Source organism: Mauremys mutica, chromosome 1 (genome assembly GCF_020497125.1).
Source record: "Mauremys mutica isolate MM-2020 ecotype Southern chromosome 1, ASM2049712v1, whole genome shotgun sequence".
Lineage (NCBI taxonomy): Eukaryota > Metazoa > Chordata > Testudines > Geoemydidae > Mauremys > Mauremys mutica.
In genome coordinates this window covers 241,371,248-241,389,511 of record NC_059072.1, presented here as the reverse complement: position 1 = coordinate 241,389,511, position 18,264 = coordinate 241,371,248, and the positions used below count along the sequence as shown (strand labels likewise).

Here is an 18,264-nt window from a genome sequence, read left to right as displayed (position 1 = left end):
AGATAGTGATCTCAAATTAGCTATCTTGGTGTAAAAACACATCTGTTTTGCAGTGAAGACACATGTCTTTTGTCAATACACATTTATGTTTTCGGGGTAGGTTGGGAGTTAGAAGGTTAGGTGTGCATATGTGATATTATTTGCTATCGTGTAATACAAAGGAAAATGGTATTTGAGGTACTAACAAATGATTGAAATAAACTTAACCTTTGTTTTTATTCTACAGGGAGCCATGACACTATGACTTACTGTTTGGATAAAAACTCTGATATAAGTGTCAATGAATCAAAGCTGTTGCAGGTGATAGATAAATGTATGCCCTGCATCATACATCCTATTATTATGAAGTGGTCTATAACACAGGTAACCAATTATCTAACATTCTCAAACTTGAATTAATTGTCTTGTTTGAAATTTGTTACATAGTATTGAATGTTCATACTTTCTTCAATTCAATTAAGGAATACATCGGTGCCTAGATATGTGAATAACATTTTTTGGCAAATTCTAAATACCATAGGTAGAGAAGTAAGACAAAAACATGGTGTACGTACCAAGTTTCTGTTTACGGGGAAGATATTTTTGGTGGGAGAGGCTGATATTTTAGGGATAGAGGATTCATAAATAAAGACAATAGTTAAAGGGACACTGTTAACTAAACCCCCACATACCACTTTCTAATCTGAATTAGTTAAGAATGTAAGAATGACCAAACTGTGTCAGAACAATGGCCCATCTAGCCCAGTATCCTGTCTTCCAACAGTGGCCAATGCCAGGTACTTCAGAGGGAATGAACAGAACAGGCAATCACCAAGTGATCCATCCCTGTAATCCAATCACAGCTTCTGGCAATCAGAGCATATGGTTGAATCCCTGACCATCTTGCCTAATAACTATTGATAGACCTATCCTCCAGGAATTTATCTAGTTCTTTTTAGAACCACGTTATAGTTTTGGCCTTCACAACATCCCCTAGCACCTGTGAGGTCCACAGGTTCTGACAATCTTGACTAATAGCCACTGATGGACCTATCCTCCATGAATTTATTTAATTCTTTTTTGAACCCAGTTATACTTTTCACAACATCCCCTGGCAATGAGTTCTAAAGGTTGACTGTATGTTGTGTGAAGAAGTACTTCCTTTTGTTTGTTTTAAATCTGCTGCCTATTAATTTCATTGGGTAACTCCTGGTTCTTGTGTTATGTGAAGGAGTAAACAACACTTCCTTATTCACTTTCTCCACACCAGTAATAATTTTATAGACATATCATATTCCCTCTTAGATGTCTCTTTTCCAAGCTGAATAGTCCCAGTCTTTTCAATCTCTCCTCATATGGAAGCTGTTTCACACCCCTAACCATTTTTGTTGCTCTTCTCTGTACCTTTTCCAATTTTAATATATCTTTTTTGAGATAGGGCAGCCAGAATTGCATGCAGTATTCAAGGTGTGGGAGTACAAGGGATTTGTATAGTGGCATTATGATATTTTCTGTCTTATTAGCTATCCTTCTTCTAATGGTTTTTAATATTCCACTAGCTTTTTGACTGGGGCCGCACATTGGGCAGATATTTTCAGAGAACTATTCATAATGACTCCTAGATCTCTTTGTTGAGAGGGAACAGCTAATTTAGGCCCCATTATTTTGTATAGTTGGGATTATGTTTTCCAATGTACATTACTTTGCATTGATCAACATTGAATTTTATCTGCCATTTTATTGCCCAGTCACTGAGTTTTGTGAGATCCCTTTGTAACTCTTTGCAGTTCGCTCTGGACTTAACTACCTTGAATAATTTTGTACCATCTTCAAATTTTGCCACCTCCCTGTTTACCTGTTTTTTAAGATCATTTAGGAATATGTTGAATAGGACTGGTCCCAGCACAGACCCCTGGGGGACACCACTATTTACATCTCTCTGTTCTGAAAAATGACCCATGTATTCCTACCCTTTGTTTTCTGCCTTTTTACCATTTACTGATCCATGAGAAGACCTTCCCTCTTATCCCATGACTGCTTAGTTAGATAGGTATGACATTTATTATAGGTAAGGCCTCTATCTAGCTGAGGGATCGGCAAGCTTTGGTGTGCAGCCCATCAGGGAAAGCCCCTGGTGGGCTGGGCCGGTTTGTTTACCTCCAGCGTCCGCAGGTTCGGCCGATCGCAGCTCCCACTGACCACGGTTCGCTGTTCCAGGCCAATGGGGGTGGCGGGAAGTGGCGGCCAGCAGATCCCTCAGCCCACACAGCTTCCCGCAGCCCCCCTTGTCCTGGAACGGCAAATAGTGGCCAGTGGGAGCTGCGATTGGCTGAACCTGCGGACGCTGCAGGTAGACAAACCGTCCCGGCCCACCAGCAGATTTCCCTGACAGGCCATGTGCCAAAGGTTGCCGATCCCTGATCTAGATCAAAATATATGTGTTTTTTAAGGCCTTTCACCCCAGAAAGCCACATTCACCAACTGTCCTAGCAGAGTGATTAGGACAAGGCTATGGGAAAGAGTAGAGAAGGCCTCTGTCTGTAGGAATTCAGAAACTGATTCAGCCTTCTTAAAGACTTTAATTTTATAAATAAATACATAAAATAAAAATCCAGTATCCATGGGATTATTATTTCTGTTGAGGGAACATGATCAGGGAGCTCCCTAAAGAAAATCTCTGTAAAGTCTTTGATCTGAGGAAAATGAATGCAGACATTTTAAGTTGCTGATCCTGCAACCTTTTCTCATACAAGCAGTCCAGATGACTTCAATAGGAATATTATTGAACTCAGTATGAATCAGAACTGCTCATGCGTAGGGGTTGAACTTGGGTTGGCTCCTAAGCTTTTATTATGTAGACAATTTGAAGTCCTTTTTAAAAGATCTTAAACTAATAGGTTTAGTGTCCACTTCATAAGGAAATAAAAACTCTTCATGTCAGATGTTTCTGTAACTTCAGAGCAAACTGTCAGCACCACACACAAACCTTTCAGCATTATTTTAGAGGTGAAAGATGTAATAGATTTTGTAATCCTAAAAATATGATAAATAAGATTGGACAATTTTATAAGCTTCTTTAGATTTCTTAAAAGAAAGGAACACATGTCCCTTGCAAAAATTTAGGATTCTTTTGTTGTTTTTAACCATTCAGGTACTAAATGTGTCAAAACAACTGGATGCCGGGATTAGATATTTGGATTTTAGGATTGCTCACAAGCCTGATGACTCTTCTATGAATTTGTACTTTGTGCACATGGTATACACAACGGCTGTAGTAGAGGTATTGTTCTTAAATCTGCAGCATTCAGAAAGGAGTGCTGCTTAATTTTTTTTTAAGGAACCAACAACTACTTCTGAGTAAGAACTGCGGTGAGGAACACTGACCCCAAGATTTTCTGAACAGGTTATTCTTTCTTCAGTAACATGGGAACTTCCAAATAAGGAATTAAATATACTGCAGGGTTGATTGTTGGAACTAAAATGAATTTCTACAGTTGTCAACGAGGCTTAACCTCCATGCAGCCACCTGTGAGTTGGAATTCTCATCCACTGTTCTCCGTAAAAAAATGATTGCCGTTTTCCAAGGTGTGTTTTGTGATGATCCCAGTATCTCATCTTGAGCCAGCCCATCATTCTGTGATGTGGGCACAAATTGACTGCTTTGAGGAATAAGTGACAGAAAAATAAGATGCGATTTAAAGTGTAATACAGGTACAATGTTTTTCAAGAAAAAATATATTTATTGAAAAGATAATGACTCAGTCTTTTGGTCTTAAAATGTCACATTTTGATTGGTGTATTCCTGTACTGGCACGCATGGGGCCTGGCCATGCTGTTAGTTGCATATGACTTCAATGAGATGTGTCAGCAACGAATGGGATAATAAATGCCTGTCTTGTTATAGCAAGACCATGGGAGTCAGGAGACCTGGGTTGTATCCCTGATTTTACCACTGACTCACTCTTTGACCTTGAACTAGTCCAGAAAAATGGGGATTCTACTTTCCACCTTTGAGATCCTCAGATGAAAGACACTGAAGATGCAAAGCCACTGTATACCTTATATACATTGGTATATAAGGTGTAGAGCCACAGGTGGTGAAATCAGCATAGCTCTTCTGAATTAAAATCCAAAGGATGGCTTTCCAGCCACTATGAAACTTCCTGCAGAATGTCCCATATTGTCATTCATGATAAAGCTATGCTGATTTGCACCAGCTGAGGGTCTGGCCTATCATAAATCATTAGTTTATGATTTATTTAATTCTCCCTTACCATCAGACAGGCTTTTCTAAGTTGATTTGACTTTACTTTTGTAGGATATTCTGCGGGAAATTTTAAAGTGGTTGCAGGCCCATCCTCAGGAGGTCGTTATCCTTGCCTGCAGGAATTTTGATGGATTGACCAAGGAACTTCATCATCATCTTATCTCCTGCATAAAAAAGATTTTTCAATCTAAACTGTGTCCAAAAGATGTAAGTGCAGACATAATTTCTTTTAGAATGATACAGTAGTTCTTTGATTTGTTATATGCTTTACGTTATCATTATGTTCTTTAAAGCTATGGAAACGCACCTGTTCTATTATAAACAACATAAGTGGGAGTCAGTTATTAGAGAGTTATCACATAAGTGATGTCATAGTGTGGAGTGGCCCTCTAAGGGAACTGACTCAGCTCCACCTGTGCTGTGTCATCCAATCCCAAGTAATGGGTTTGGATTTGGGCTTGTGATTGGGTCAGGTGACCAGGCATCCCATGATGGTATCCCAGGAGCAGGGCTTCCTATAAGAATGAGCCTGCTCTGTCAGAGAGGGGAAGACCAGGGAAATACTCTAAAGAAGCCCAGAGTTGGAGGGCAAGCTAAGAGAGAGCTGTGGCTTGCAGCCCTGACACAAGGATAACTGAAGAGCGAGGTGGTGGGGAGGCTGCTGACCCATGGCCAGAGAGGACTGGGGAGGCCTTTCCATATCATCCAGATGGAAAGACTTGACTGGAGCTACCTGGCATGAGGGTAGAAGCCTTAAGCGGAAGAGGCTTGAGGATATGCTGGGCAGCAGGACCTGGGTTTGGGGGAAAATACTGTTGAGTCCAGCAAGGCGCTGAAGAAACTACGGAGTTGGGGAAAGACTTGTTTTGATTTAATTTGACATTTAAATGTGCTGTCTTAATAAACCAGAACCCAAGAAGGGGTGTTTATTTGACTTGTGTGAGAGCTGTGGGGACAGTTACTGAAAAGCCCAAGAAGGGGAAACCGAGGCAAGAATTAACGGAAGGTTTAGGACATTAGCCTGGAGGCTTGGGAGACTTGGGTTCAATTTCCTGCTGAGCTACAGATTTCCTGTGTGACCTTAGGCAAGTCACTTAGGCCCAGATCCACAAAAGTACTCAGGCACCTAACCCCCAGATTTAAGAGCTTAAGTCCCAGATTTAGGATCCACTGGGATCTACAAAGCGCCCAATCAGGTCCAATCTAACCCTATGGTGTCATGTCTTAACTCAAGTCTCACTCCACACCTACATTTCCTCTGCAAAAATTCCCTGCCTAAGCCCCAGGATGATCCACAATCCAGGGCCCCATCTGGTAAGCATGCTCAGACTAGGGCACCATTTGAGGGCAGCGGGGGGCGGGGGGCGGGGGCGGGACCACCTCTGAGTTTCGTACAGGAGGTGTGGGAGCTCCTAGGTGGAGCTCTTAACTACAGCACAGCATGGTGTGAAATGTAAGTTCTGCAGAGGAGAGGTGTCCTTGGGGCAGGGAGTCAGTATTTTGGCAGGGTGATTCAGATAAGAAAGGGCTGCTGATTAAATTAAGTATCTGGAAGTCTAGCCTGTAAAACAGGAATCTTGTGTGTGTGTGTTGTTTTAGAGAGAACATAGGAGACTCAGAAAAAATACAGCCAAGCCCTCTGAGCCAAGGTTACATTCAGAAAAAGGGGGAGATTTGGGGGCGTAGGTGAAAATAAGGGGCCAAAACCAAGGAAAGGGCTAGTCGTGATATAGAAAGTTTCCCACTCTACCTGTGGTACTTATGTGGTTCCACCTCACAAGGTCTAAACTACTTCTCCTCACAGCCCTTCAGTGAGGTAGAGCAGTGCTGTTATCCCCATTGTACAGATGACGCCATGAGGCACACACAGACCAAAGGCCAGATTTTCAAAGGTATTTAGTCACCTAGTGGGATTTTCAAAAGTGCCTAGAAGGTTTGGTGCTTTGTAAACACCACTAGATGCCAAGCTGCATCTTTGGGTCCCTAAAAGGTTTTGAAATTCTGTCCGTAAGGCACTGGCCTGAGGTCAGACAGGAAGTCCATGGGGGGCGGGGGAGTAGATCGCAGGTCCCTCAGGGCTAGCTCCCTATCCAGCAGACCAGTCTCTCGCTCTGCTACATGCTGCAAAAAAAGAGGACTCTGATAGATGGGAACAAAACCAAGGTAGCCAGTTCTATGAGACTCCAGCAAACAGTCCCAGGAAGTTGGGACGGATGTCATAGTGAGAGCACAGAGATCAGGAAGGATGGAGAATGAGAATCAGATGAGAGGAGATCATTTAACTCCCAAGGGGTGGCAGGTTCTGCCACATGCTGGGCTGTAGAGCAATGGCTGCTGTGCAATTTTACATTTTAACTGAAAACAATTTTGTCGTCATTTTTGGTTCTGAGTTTGAGAAAAGGAAGGAATCAGAAAGTGTCATATAAGTATCATATGTGTTTATGCCTCAAATTCTTAGGGTTTCAGCTGTATCCAGGCCAATACCAGAACAAAGAACAGAAATTGCATCTACAGAGTCCATAAAGTTGACGATTATTGTCATTATATGTATTATTCACTGGGCGCCATCTATGTGCTCAGCACTGTTCAGAAAATGTAGTCCCTGAGCCAATGTGTACGAAATGTGTAGCCCTGGATAAGATGGCTCGGATATTTAAGTATGAAGTATACGGTTATTAAGCACATGTTAATATCTGTGAGTGGAGGCGCTGGTAGTGATAGAAGTTTTACTTGATTAAGGACTAGAACAGTGGTGTGGGTTCGGGACCCCAAAATGGGTCATGACTCTGTTTTAATGGGGTGGCCAGGGCTGGCATAGACTTGCTGGGGCCCAAGCCTGAGGGCTTCAGGCCTGGGCGGCAGGGCTCAGGTTACAGGCCCCCTGCCTGGGGCTGAAGCCCTTGGGCTTTGGCCCCCTGGCCTAGGGAGGTGGGGCTTTGGCTTCCCCTCAGCCTCCCCGGCTGAGGGTGGTGGGGCTTGGGCGGGCTCAGGCTTCTTTCCCTCATCCTGGGGTCCAGACCCTCCCCCTGCCCTGGGCGGCACCCCGGAGGGTGGGGACACAGGCCGGGGGCTGCTCTCAGGCCCCCAGGCCCACTGCCCAGGGCAACTGAAGGATCCAGGGTTCCTCTCAGCAGCCCAGGCTCCCTGGGTGGCTCTTACCATGGCCTGGCACTGGCTTCTGGCCTGGTCAGGGAGCAAGGTCTTGGGGGGAGAGGAGGAGCTGGTCGGGAGAAGAGGAGGGACAGGAGTGGGGCCACTGAGAGGGCAGGGCTTCTGCATGTGTCTCACTTTTGCCTTTTAAAAAGGTGGTCATCCTAGCTCAGTGGTTCTCAACCTACTTATCATTGTGGGCCACAACGTGTTACTTGGGCTGCAGGTTGTGAATCACTGTGCGCCCCTCTCCCCGCCAAGACCCCTATGCCCAGTGCCTGCCCAGAGCCCTCTCCGCAGAATAGGGCCAGGAGTGGACCCCACTGCAGGGCTGGGTGGCAGGGCAGCTCCAGATGCTGCCATGTGGCAAGACAGCAGAGCCCTGGCGGCCCCAGACCCCACTGCGTGGGACAGGTCAGCCCTGGCAGCCCCGGACCCCACCGCCTGGGGCAGGTCAGCTCTGGACCCCGAAGTATGGGGCAGGGTAGGGCAAGGCAGGGCAGCACAGCCTCAGCGGCTCTGGATCCCGCTGCGCCCGGTGGCTCCGGACCTCGCTGTGCAGGGCAGGGCATGGCAGTCCCAGTAACTCCAGACCCCTGCGGCCTCTAGCACACAGCCAGGCCTCGGCTGTGTGCTAATTGGGCTGCATGTGGCCCACAGGCTGCATGTTGAGAACTGCTGCCTTAGCTATATGGGTACATACCAGTTATCAACCAGCCTTCACGAAGCAAAATACAAGGAGTACTTGTGGCTACCATGGCTACCACTAGGAAAGCAAAATACATTTATTCTTGAGCTAAAAGCACTACAGAGAGAACATACAGAGGTTCCTGTATGCATGCTAAAAGCTTATCAGAGATCACCACCCATCAGTCTTAAGGCACCTAGTAAGCCCAAGTGTTTCCTACCCTTGCACAAGGGTTGAGGCAGGGCCGGCGCTTCCACTAGGCGACCCTAGGCGGTTGCCTAGGGCGGCAGGATTTGGGGGGCGGCCTTTTGCCATCCTTAGCGGAAATTCGGTGGTGAGGAGTCCTTCCGCTCCGGGTCTTCGGCGGAAATTCAGTGGCGGACTGAAGACACAGAGTGGAAGGACCCCCGCCGCTGAATGCTCAGAGGAGGAGCACTGCTGGCTAGGGCGGCAAAAACCCTGGTGCCGCTTCTGGTTGGGGCTGCCAGTGGACAGAGGGTTCTGTCCGTTTGCTGAATAAAAATGAAGGCCCTGTGTGACCTGTGTCAGTTCAAGCTGAGTTTTTTTATACCAAAAGCCCTTTCTTTCTTTGAGTCTCGGGAAAACCCATTTTAAAGCATCACATACAAACACTCCTTGGGTGGTGCTTATCTAGAGTTGTTTACAATCCTCAGGGTAATCACCCCCTGCTGCTTTTAGTTCCTGGAGGAGCTGTGGTAACCCTCCCCCATGGAGTAAAATACAATCACACATAGATATTGCATGGGATTGCAATATCTGTTACAATTCCATTGAAGGCAATGGGATTATTGTATGAGTAACTGTTTATCACCATGAGGAAGGAGCTCACAATCTGGGCCACAGAAATTAAATGAGATTCTCTAGATATTAATTAAAAACCCTAATAGAATTTAACATTTTTAATTTTTAAGACACTATTAGATTTCATAGCAGGCACATAAATCGCTTCAGGCTGTGTATACTCTGCCACTTTCAGCACTAAAACTTTAGTCGTTCAGCGGTGTGAAAAAACACCCCCCTGAGTGACAAAAGTTTTAGTGCTGAAAAGCGCCAGTATAGACAGCACTTTATTGCCATGAGCTGTGCTCCTGGCGAGAAAGGTTCAGGGTGGTTGTTTTTTATCGCCAGGAGAGCTGTCGATAGTGTGTCTACGCTGCCCAGGTCACAGTGCTACTGTGGGTGCACTGTAACATGGGCAGTGTAGACATACTCTTACATTTGATAGGATGGCTTAGAAACACTATAAAGAGTGTATCATTCTCTGTTACTTTCTGTAAGTTAGATACATTTCTGGAAGACTCTTGTTTGGTTTCCTCCTAGTTCAGTTCACTAGAAATTTTTGCAAAATGGAAAATAGGCTGCATCTATAGTAGCAAACTTTAGACCTGTAATTCTCCACCATTGCTACCACTAGCAGAGCTGCATTTTGCTATGGCTAAAAGTTTGCTAATGTGGACAAGGCAATAGAGTCTATAAATACAGATTTAAAAATATACACATCTCCTTTTCCTCTCCCCTCTCTTCATGCCTAAAATGGCCCCATGTAAAATCTCTTGTTTTGCAGTCCAGTAAAGGGTACATAGGGTGACCAGACAGCAAATGTGAAAAATCGGGACGGGGGTGGGGAGTAATAGGAGCCGATATAAGAAAAAGACCCAAAATTGGGACTGTCCCTATAAAATCGGGACATCTGGTCATCCTGAGGGTACATAAGATGTTTGATAATTAGGTGAACTTTGTAATTGCACCTGTGAATTATACTGGCACCTAATAGATTGATTCATACCTGGTTCCACTGATGGCATTCAAAACAATTCACTCCCCTAGCGTGCCTAGTCAGAGTGATGATGTTAAATGCACTTTTAAGGTAGTACTGGGAATGTCTGTGGAGGTGGTTTTTTTAGTGAACTTTTAGTGCTAGTGCTCTCCTGACAACTCTGGCCCTAAAGTTCTCTGATAGAATTGATACATAATGGCAGCAGCAGTACAGGCTTCCTCACACTGCTCCACCAATGCATGTCAGCTGTGTTCCAGAGGGACAGTAGTAGGGAATGACACAGCAGTCTGGTTTGTCTTTTTGATCCTGGACCTCTCTGCTACAACTGCCAACAAGACACCAATTAGTGCTAGTGCTTTTGTGATGTGGGCTTCTCCACTAGGGACTGGACTGGGACCACATACTGACTTCACACAACAGCCAGCAGGTGGTAATGACGTTCTCTATTGAACTTAGGCTGGATTTGACCTGCCAACCTAGAGGTGAGAGAGGCTTGCCATCCTACTCCATTGCTTTGAACCCATCAGCCCTCCAGAAAGGGTTTGATTTAATAATCAGAGATTATTTAATGATTAAATTCTAAGAGTTACAATTTTCAATTTTTTTTTTAAACCAGCTACAAGGTACAAGAGCTTTGAGCAGTTAAACAATTAACATTTCAAAGAGGCACATGAACAGTGAGACTTCTCTGGAGACTGGAGGGCTACAATAATGATGGCCCTGTTTACTATTTGAATTAAGTCTTTGAAGTTACTGTATGTAGTGGTAACCATTCAAGATTACCATTTCAAAGAGGTTTATGCAGCAGAGTTAAAATAGAACAATTCTGGGGAAAATTAGATGATCCTCAATATTCAAGGCCTCAGCTGAAAACATGAGTGACATTGTTTTATTTCAGAGTAGCAGTCGTGTTAGTCTGTATCCGCAAAAAGAACAGGAGTACTTGTGGCACCTTAGAGACTAACACATTTATTTGAGTATAAGCTTTCGTGGGCTACAGCCCACTTCATCGGATGCATAATCAAAGCACTCTTTGACCTAAAGTCTGGATTAACAGAACCAATATTAGAGAAGGTAATGGAATAGATTACTTGTATTCAGAATGGCCAGCCAGAGTGGGATGAATTAAACTGCCCTCACCACAAAAGGAATATTTGATACAAAATAATAAAAGAACTGGAGCGTGATGGGGCTATCATACTGTGCTGTAGCTTTCAGTGCTGGATTCTTGCTTCTACCACTTATGGTGCTGATCCTGACATGTTGCCAGCCCTTAGTTCTGGTAAAATGGTATAAAACTCCTTTTAGTTCTACTGGAGGGGAAGATTTCAAAAATCTGGACTGTGGTGCCAAGTTTGGGATGAGTGACCAAGGTAATTATAGCAGGTGCGGCGTTCGATCTCAACCTGCTTTAAAATTGCACATTTCTTTAGGCCCCCCCAATGGATTCTCTGCCCCTTCCCATTTCAATGATGGTGCAGTGGGGAGATATTCCCTTTCTCTGTGGAGAGCTGGGGAGAGAAGTATGGAGATAGGAAGGTGTTTTCCTTGCTCTGCCCACTGCCCCACCACACTGAGGTTGCTTCAGGGAAGAGCAGGAATGGATTACGTTGCAAACACTGGCAAATCAGGGCGAGGGTAGAAGAGTGACACTCTTTAAGCATTCAGGGTTCTTAGCATAACAGTCTGAGGTGCATGTGCAGTAGAGCCATGAAACAGACACAGGCTAAATAGCCTTTGAGAATAAGAAATGAGGTAAACATTACTTAAAGAACATGGATGGATCACATCTAGTCTATCAAGGAATCAGAGAGAGGGACCAATACATTGAAATGATCTCTAAGTAACTGTGACTTTTACGTTTCAAATTACATCCCTTATCGCCTGAAGCATCCCACAAATCATCTTGTTCTTAAGGATAGGTGAACTGGCTCCGATTCATAGGCACTGGAGATTGGGATGATGGGGATTGTGAGAGAGGGGAAGAAGAGGGTCAGGCTGGTGACAAGGATTCTCCCTGGACAGGTCCAGGAGAGTCGGTCTGGTGAGAGGATGCTTCCTTGAGGGCTCTGGGAGGGAGTTGTTGTTTGCCGACCCTGCCCCCCACTCTTGCAGTACTATTAACACCCTTGTCTAGAGCTGGTGTGTGTTTGCGGAAGGCATTCAGGGAATTGTGGTTGCTTTCCTGTTAGAGAGGAGGAAGGAGAACTTGTAATGTGTGCTCTAAATAGAACTGCCAAAAAGATGGAGACTTCCTGATTCCCCAAAGATCTCAAGTTATTATTACCATCACAGAGCTCTCTCCGTTTGAAGCAGCTTCTAATTCACCTGGTGCCAGCCCTTTTTGTTGGCAGGTTTAGCAGCATTGTCTGAATTGAGCCTGCATCTATTTCATTTTAGAGCAAGTTCATGTGTCAGCATTTGAATTTTTAGAGTTGCCCAGGAGCTAGTCATCCAGCTCCTGTCAACTTTAACAGTAGAACTGTCATTCCTTTCAGGTGGTTCCAACGCTACGGAACATGTGGACATATCGGTACCAGGTTATCATCTCCTATGAGGATGTGACTGAAGTGATGAATCACCGTGAACTATGGCCTGCAATTCCATATTGGTGGGGAAACAAGACTGCAGCCCGAGATCTTATCCAGTATCTGGAACGTATGAAAAAGAATGGGCGCCCAGGTACCTACCACACCCACTTACAGGCGGGTCCGGATTAACTTTTTGTGGGCCCAGTGCCAAACATATTTGTGGACCCCCATGGGGCAAGGTGCAGGGGGGGTGGGATGGTCAGTCTCCAGAGTGAAGGGCGGGCTGGGGGCAATGAAGCAGCCCCGCTCTGCGCAGCCCAGCAGGAGGGCACTGTTTACAAACCTGCAGCTGCCAGACACACACTGGCCTGCCCAGCCCTGTGCTGCCAGCATGTCCCTTCCCCTTGAGAGCAGGCCCGGCCCCCACCCCGCCCAGTGCCCCACCCTTATGCCCAGTGCCCCCTCGCCCAGAGACCTCCACTAAGATCTCTATGCCCAGCCCCCACCCCTCCCAGAGACCTCCCCTGCTGGCCTCCCACTACAACTACACAGCACCCTGCACACCACACCGCTCACCTAGCGCCCCCCGCCTGCCCATAGACCTATCCACCACCTTCCTCACAGTCCCACCATCACAGCTGCACAGCACCCCATATTCTTGAGGGCATTCTGCACCAAAAAGTTAAAAATTCTGTGCACAGTATTTTAAAATTCTGGAAATTTTGTCAATAAATAAATGTGGAGGCTCCAAAATGGCAGTGGGGAGCACAGGCCACTGGTTGCATGGAGATGGGAGATCACTGGGCAGCTCTCCCCCCGGACAAGGACTCAGCAGCGAGGCTGCACCTGACCCTGACACAGTGCGAGGGCCAGGCCTGCTCCAGAAACATCCTGTGATCCTGCCGCTCTGTGCCAAACGCACCAGCCCGGCAGCAGGATCCATGTACAGAGGGACTTAGCGTGGGGGTATGAGAGATCTCTGTGGGGCAATCTGGTGTGGGTGGCTCAGTGGGAGATCTGGATGCACAGAAGCTCATTGGTGGGTTCCAGGCGCAGGGGCAATGGGACTCTGCAGGGGATCCAGGTGACGGTGTTTGGGGCTCAGCAGGGGGCAGTCTAGGTGCAGGGGAGGTGGGATTCATTTAGGTGGGGGTCCAGGTGCAGGTGGTTGGGGCTCAGTGGGGAGGGTGTCTGGGGGTGTGTCATTGAGGTGGTACAGATGCAGGGGAGGTGGGGCTTGTCAGGGTGAGGGTTTGATGGGCCTGCTTAACAGGGGAGCCCCAGCTTTTGCCAAGGGGACACTGCATGCTGGACTCCAGGAAGAGGCAGGGTGGGGGTGGAGCAGGAGTGGGGGCAGATTTCCTGGCTGGCTCAGTTGTCCGGGGGATCAGGCTGGCCGGGGCCCCTTCTGACTCTGGGCCCGGCACCATGGTAAACCCAGTACTGCTTACAGGAACTAGGAACACACCCAGGAACAAGAAATGAGTAAATCCCCCAAACTACTTATTGCCAACATATGCATTTGGGCCTGATCCACAAAGATACGTAAGTGCCTGAGTCCCAGTTTTAGGCTCCATGGTGATCCACAAAACTCCTGCTGAACCTTGTAGGTGCCTTAACTTCAGCCTCTGGTCATGTGCCCTGCTGCTTCTCCCTAGGCATCTGGATGCTTATCTTGCATATGAGTCCTGATCTGGCAAGTGTGCTCTGAAGCTGCCTACCAGATCAGGTCCCACTTAAAATCTGGCTGGTGGTGTGCATCTTACAACTTTTAACCGAGTGGTCAGAACACTCACCTGGGATGTGGGAGACCCAGGTTTAATTTCCCCATCTCTACCAGAGGGGGAGAAAGGAGACCTCTGTTTGAATCCTGTGTCTCAGCAGGGAGCTCTAACCACTGGGCTATGGGATAGTCTGAAGAAGGCTCTCAATTTCTCCTGTTGAAGCTGTTCTACTGTGGGTGAAGTGAGAGCAATGGGAGCAGGGGGATTGAACTCTAGGTCTCCCACCTCTCAGGGGGGTGCTCTAACCACCAGTCTGTCTCTCTTTGGCCCAATGACTGTTCTAAACAGGGGATTGGGGGGTGGGTGGGTTTCTGAACAGTCATTGGGCCAGACCAGAGAGAGTGAAAATGACTCTAGCTGGGTGCTTAGGATACCCACCTTGGAGACCCAGGATCAAACTCCCCTGCGCTAATCACACTTTCATTCTTTATTCACAGTGGAACATCTTCACCAAGAGAGACTGAGGGAGCCCCACACCAGAATATTCCATAGCTCAGTGATTAGAGCCCTCTCCTGAGGTTTGGGATGCTCTTGTTCAAATTCTTTTGCCGCTGCAGGTAGAAGAGGAATTGAACGTGGGTGTCCCACATCTCAGGTGAGTACCCTAGAAGTTAGATGGTGCCCCCTTCTTCTGTGTGGAGAGAGGCAGATGCCTAACTCAGTCTCATCAGAAACAATGTAGACACCTAACCCCCCTGACTCCATGAGAGGGATTCCCATTCATGGAGGGCTAGCAGAGATAGGCTGAAATCCAGACTGCAGGGAGGGACCAATCTCTGTCAGAACAAGGAGGCTTAGGCTACACCCTGGGGGGGATGATAGCTCAGTGGTTTGAACATTGGCCTGCTAAACTCAGGGTTGTGAGTTCAATCCTTGAGGGGGCCACTTAGGGATCTGGGGCAAAAATTGGTCCTGCTAGTGAAGGCAGGGGGCTGGACTCAATGACCTTTCAAGGTCCCTTCCAGTTCTAGGAGATAGGTATATCTCCAATTTATATATATATATATGTATCCCTTTCATCAGCATCTCCCATTAGCTAGCTTAGGTGGCTCCCTGTATAGCATGCTGACTTTTTGGATCACATTGTAAGGTGCCTATTTCTCTCAATGCATCATTGCATTGGGACTCTAAGTGCATAAATCAGGCATTGTCAATCCAATTGATATTTTCTAGGTGCCTAAAAGTTAGGTGTTGCTGGGCCCAGGATCACAGTGCTTAAGTCCCTTTATAAATCTGGGCCTTAATGTCCTGCTTGTTATACTGTATGCAATAGCTGTTACCTTGCTTTAAATGTCCATGATACTGAATGGGTGTGACTCTACATGGCTGGTTAGATCAGTGTGAAGTTCATCTTCCCTCATGATGGCTCCAAAAATGGATCAGCTCTCTGCTTCTCTTTGACATATCAGCTATTTGCTTAAAGTTGTGACATGAACCTAAATTTTGGGAAGGAAACTAAGGCAGGGAAAAAACAGAAACATGGGTGACTGATATTAAAAGACAGGAGAGGTTTTCACTGATTTTTCAAACCCATTATAAAGTAAACTATCTTTTCTCAGACTCAGCTCACATCTAAAACTAGCCCTCAGAAGTTGATTTCACTTTCTCATTGTCCATGGCTACCCACATGTAAACATGATGACCATCAGCTAACCACAACCCTGTGACATTGAAACTCCTGATCACTTCTCACTGCAAACCCACAAGCCTACACCAGCACCATTAACTCAGACAGTAAAGTGAAACCTGTAAGCACTTCAGCAGGTCTAAGATTTTTCAAATAGCAGGCAGTGACGCACCCATGTGTATGCAAGCCAGTGCATTACCACTAACAAAAAGAGGCCTTTCATGTTCGTAAGTGTAGCAATGAGCAAATTAAGTGAATATATATTGAAGCGTAAACTCTCTCTGATATTAGTGAGCGTAGCATAAATGGGTGATTAACATACGATGGAAGAATTGTGAAAGTGAAAGCTTTACAGCTTGACTTTATGCTTTGGTGTGTCACAGGAGTGCTGCTGCCTCAACAGAGAAGTGTTTTATCTATTCAGTTGATCTCTACAAATTAAGGTGTATCCAAGCATTGTGAGGGGGGTAAAAGGGAGAGAGCTATTGTATACCTGCCCCTCTTTCCCTCTCCCTGCCTTCCACATTCTTTCTTTTCTCACTTTTTGCCTTTCATGTAATTAATGGGGTTTAAAAGCCTCAGCTCATCTTCTGCATCGATCTGCTTCTCCTCCCTGTTAGTGATGTACTACTTTCATGGAAATTGCCTTCAAATGGATACCTTTCCTTTAGAGTTGGGCATTATGCCATATATTATGGGGACAATTAACCATTAAAGAACAGTTAACTCTTGTTATATGCCTCAACTTGTACACCCTCAGTACTGATACAGATGTAAAAGGAGGCATGTCAACCCTTCATTTTCTTCCTCAAATAGATATGCAGGGATGGTGAGTGATGACTGGGCGGGGGGGAGAGGGGGGACAATGGGCCATATTAGATAACTGATATTTACAGTGGACTCCTCAATGAAGCCATTGCTTGTTAGCCTGTAGAAGTTGAGGCAACTCTTATGGAGAACCCTATGACTGGATCTTGCCACAGATATTGTGCAATACTGTTCATAAAAAAGAAATTGCCAAATCAAGGCACAATATGGCCCTATACCTATATAGGGAACTCCAGTTACTGTTAAGTGACCTACGATATGTCTTCACTACCCGCCGGATCAGCGGGCAGCGATCGATCCAGCAGGGGTTAATTTATCACATCTAGTCTAGACATGATAAATCGACCCCTGAGCGCTCTCCCATCGACTCCTGTATTCGAGGGAGAGGCGCAGGCAGAGTCGACAGGGGAGCGGCAGCAGTCGACTCACCATGGTGAGGACTCCACGGTAAGTCGATCTAAGTACGTCGACTTCAGCAACATTAGTCATGTACCTGAAGTTGCGTAACTTAGATCGATTGCCCTCCCCCCCCCCCAGCGTAGACCAGGCCCTAGGTTTCACCTTTATGAAAATTTTTCTTGACTGATAGAGATTAGCAAGCAGGAAACATTTTCTTACAGGATGAGTAAATTAAGTGACAATGGGTACGTCTACACTATGGGATTATTCCAAATTTACATAAACTGGTTTAGTAAAACAGATTGTATAAAATCGAGTGCACGTGGCCACACTAAGCACATTAATTCAGTGGTGTGTGTCCACGGTCCGAGGCTAGCGTCGATTTCTGGAGCATTGCACTGTGGGTAGCTATTCCGTAGCTATCCCATAGTTCCCGCAGTCTCCCCCGCCCCTTGGAATTCTGGGTTGAGATCCCAGTGCCTGATGGGGCAAAAATCATTGTCGCGGGTGGTTCTGGGTAAATGTCATCAGTCACTCCTTCCTCTGGGAAAGCAACGGCAGACAATCATTTTGCACCCTTTTTCTCTGGATTGCCCTGGCAGACGCCATAGCGTGGCAACCATGGAGCCTGTTTTGCCTTTTGTCACTGTCACCGTATGTGTACTAGATGCCGCGGACAGAGGCGATTCAGCAGCGCTACACAGCAGCATTCATTTGCTTTTGCATAACAGTAGAGATAGTTAGCAGCTGTTCTGTACCATCTACCATGCCATTGTAAATTGGCAATGAGATGATGGTTACCAGTCCTATTGCATTATACCTTCTGCTGCTGTCATAGGTGCCCCTGGCTGAGATCAGCCGGGGGCGCAAAAGACAAAAATGGGAATGACTCCCCGAGTCAATCCCTCCTTTATGGTATTGTGATAAACTCAGGACAGACAGCTGCAAGGGAGCGGTAGGAGTCAGTCCCAGAGGGTTAAAAGGCCCTCTCCCTTATCAACTGGGAGACAACTACAGGTCAATCAGGTTCAGCTGAGAAAGGGTTACCAAGGTAGCAAATTAGAATCAGCTGAGGGGGAGCTACCTGAGGGTAATTAGGATCAGCTGATTCCAACTTGGGGCTGCCTGAGACCTTTTTAACCCTTCCCTGGGAGGAAGGAGGAGAGAGAGCAGAGAGAGAAGGAGCCCTGCTGCCAGGAGTGCTGGAGCAGCA

General features: G+C 46.2%; 1 protein-coding gene across 6 annotated transcripts in view; it reads left to right on the top strand.

Annotated features, from left to right (window-relative positions):
* PLCXD1 (phosphatidylinositol specific phospholipase C X domain containing 1) overlaps positions 1–18,264 on the top strand; it is a 38,693-nt gene that overhangs the window by 16,236 nt on the left and 4,193 nt on the right. For all 6 annotated transcript variants that reach the window (XM_044984313.1, XM_044984298.1, XM_044984292.1 and 3 more), the window contains 4 exons: positions 227–363; positions 3,131–3,259; positions 4,298–4,453; positions 12,381–12,564. In XM_044984313.1, the coding sequence (XP_044840248.1) occupies positions 227–363; positions 3,131–3,259; positions 4,298–4,453; positions 12,381–12,564 (606 nt within the window). The remainder of the gene's footprint in view (positions 1–226; positions 364–3,130; positions 3,260–4,297; positions 4,454–12,380; positions 12,565–18,264) is intronic.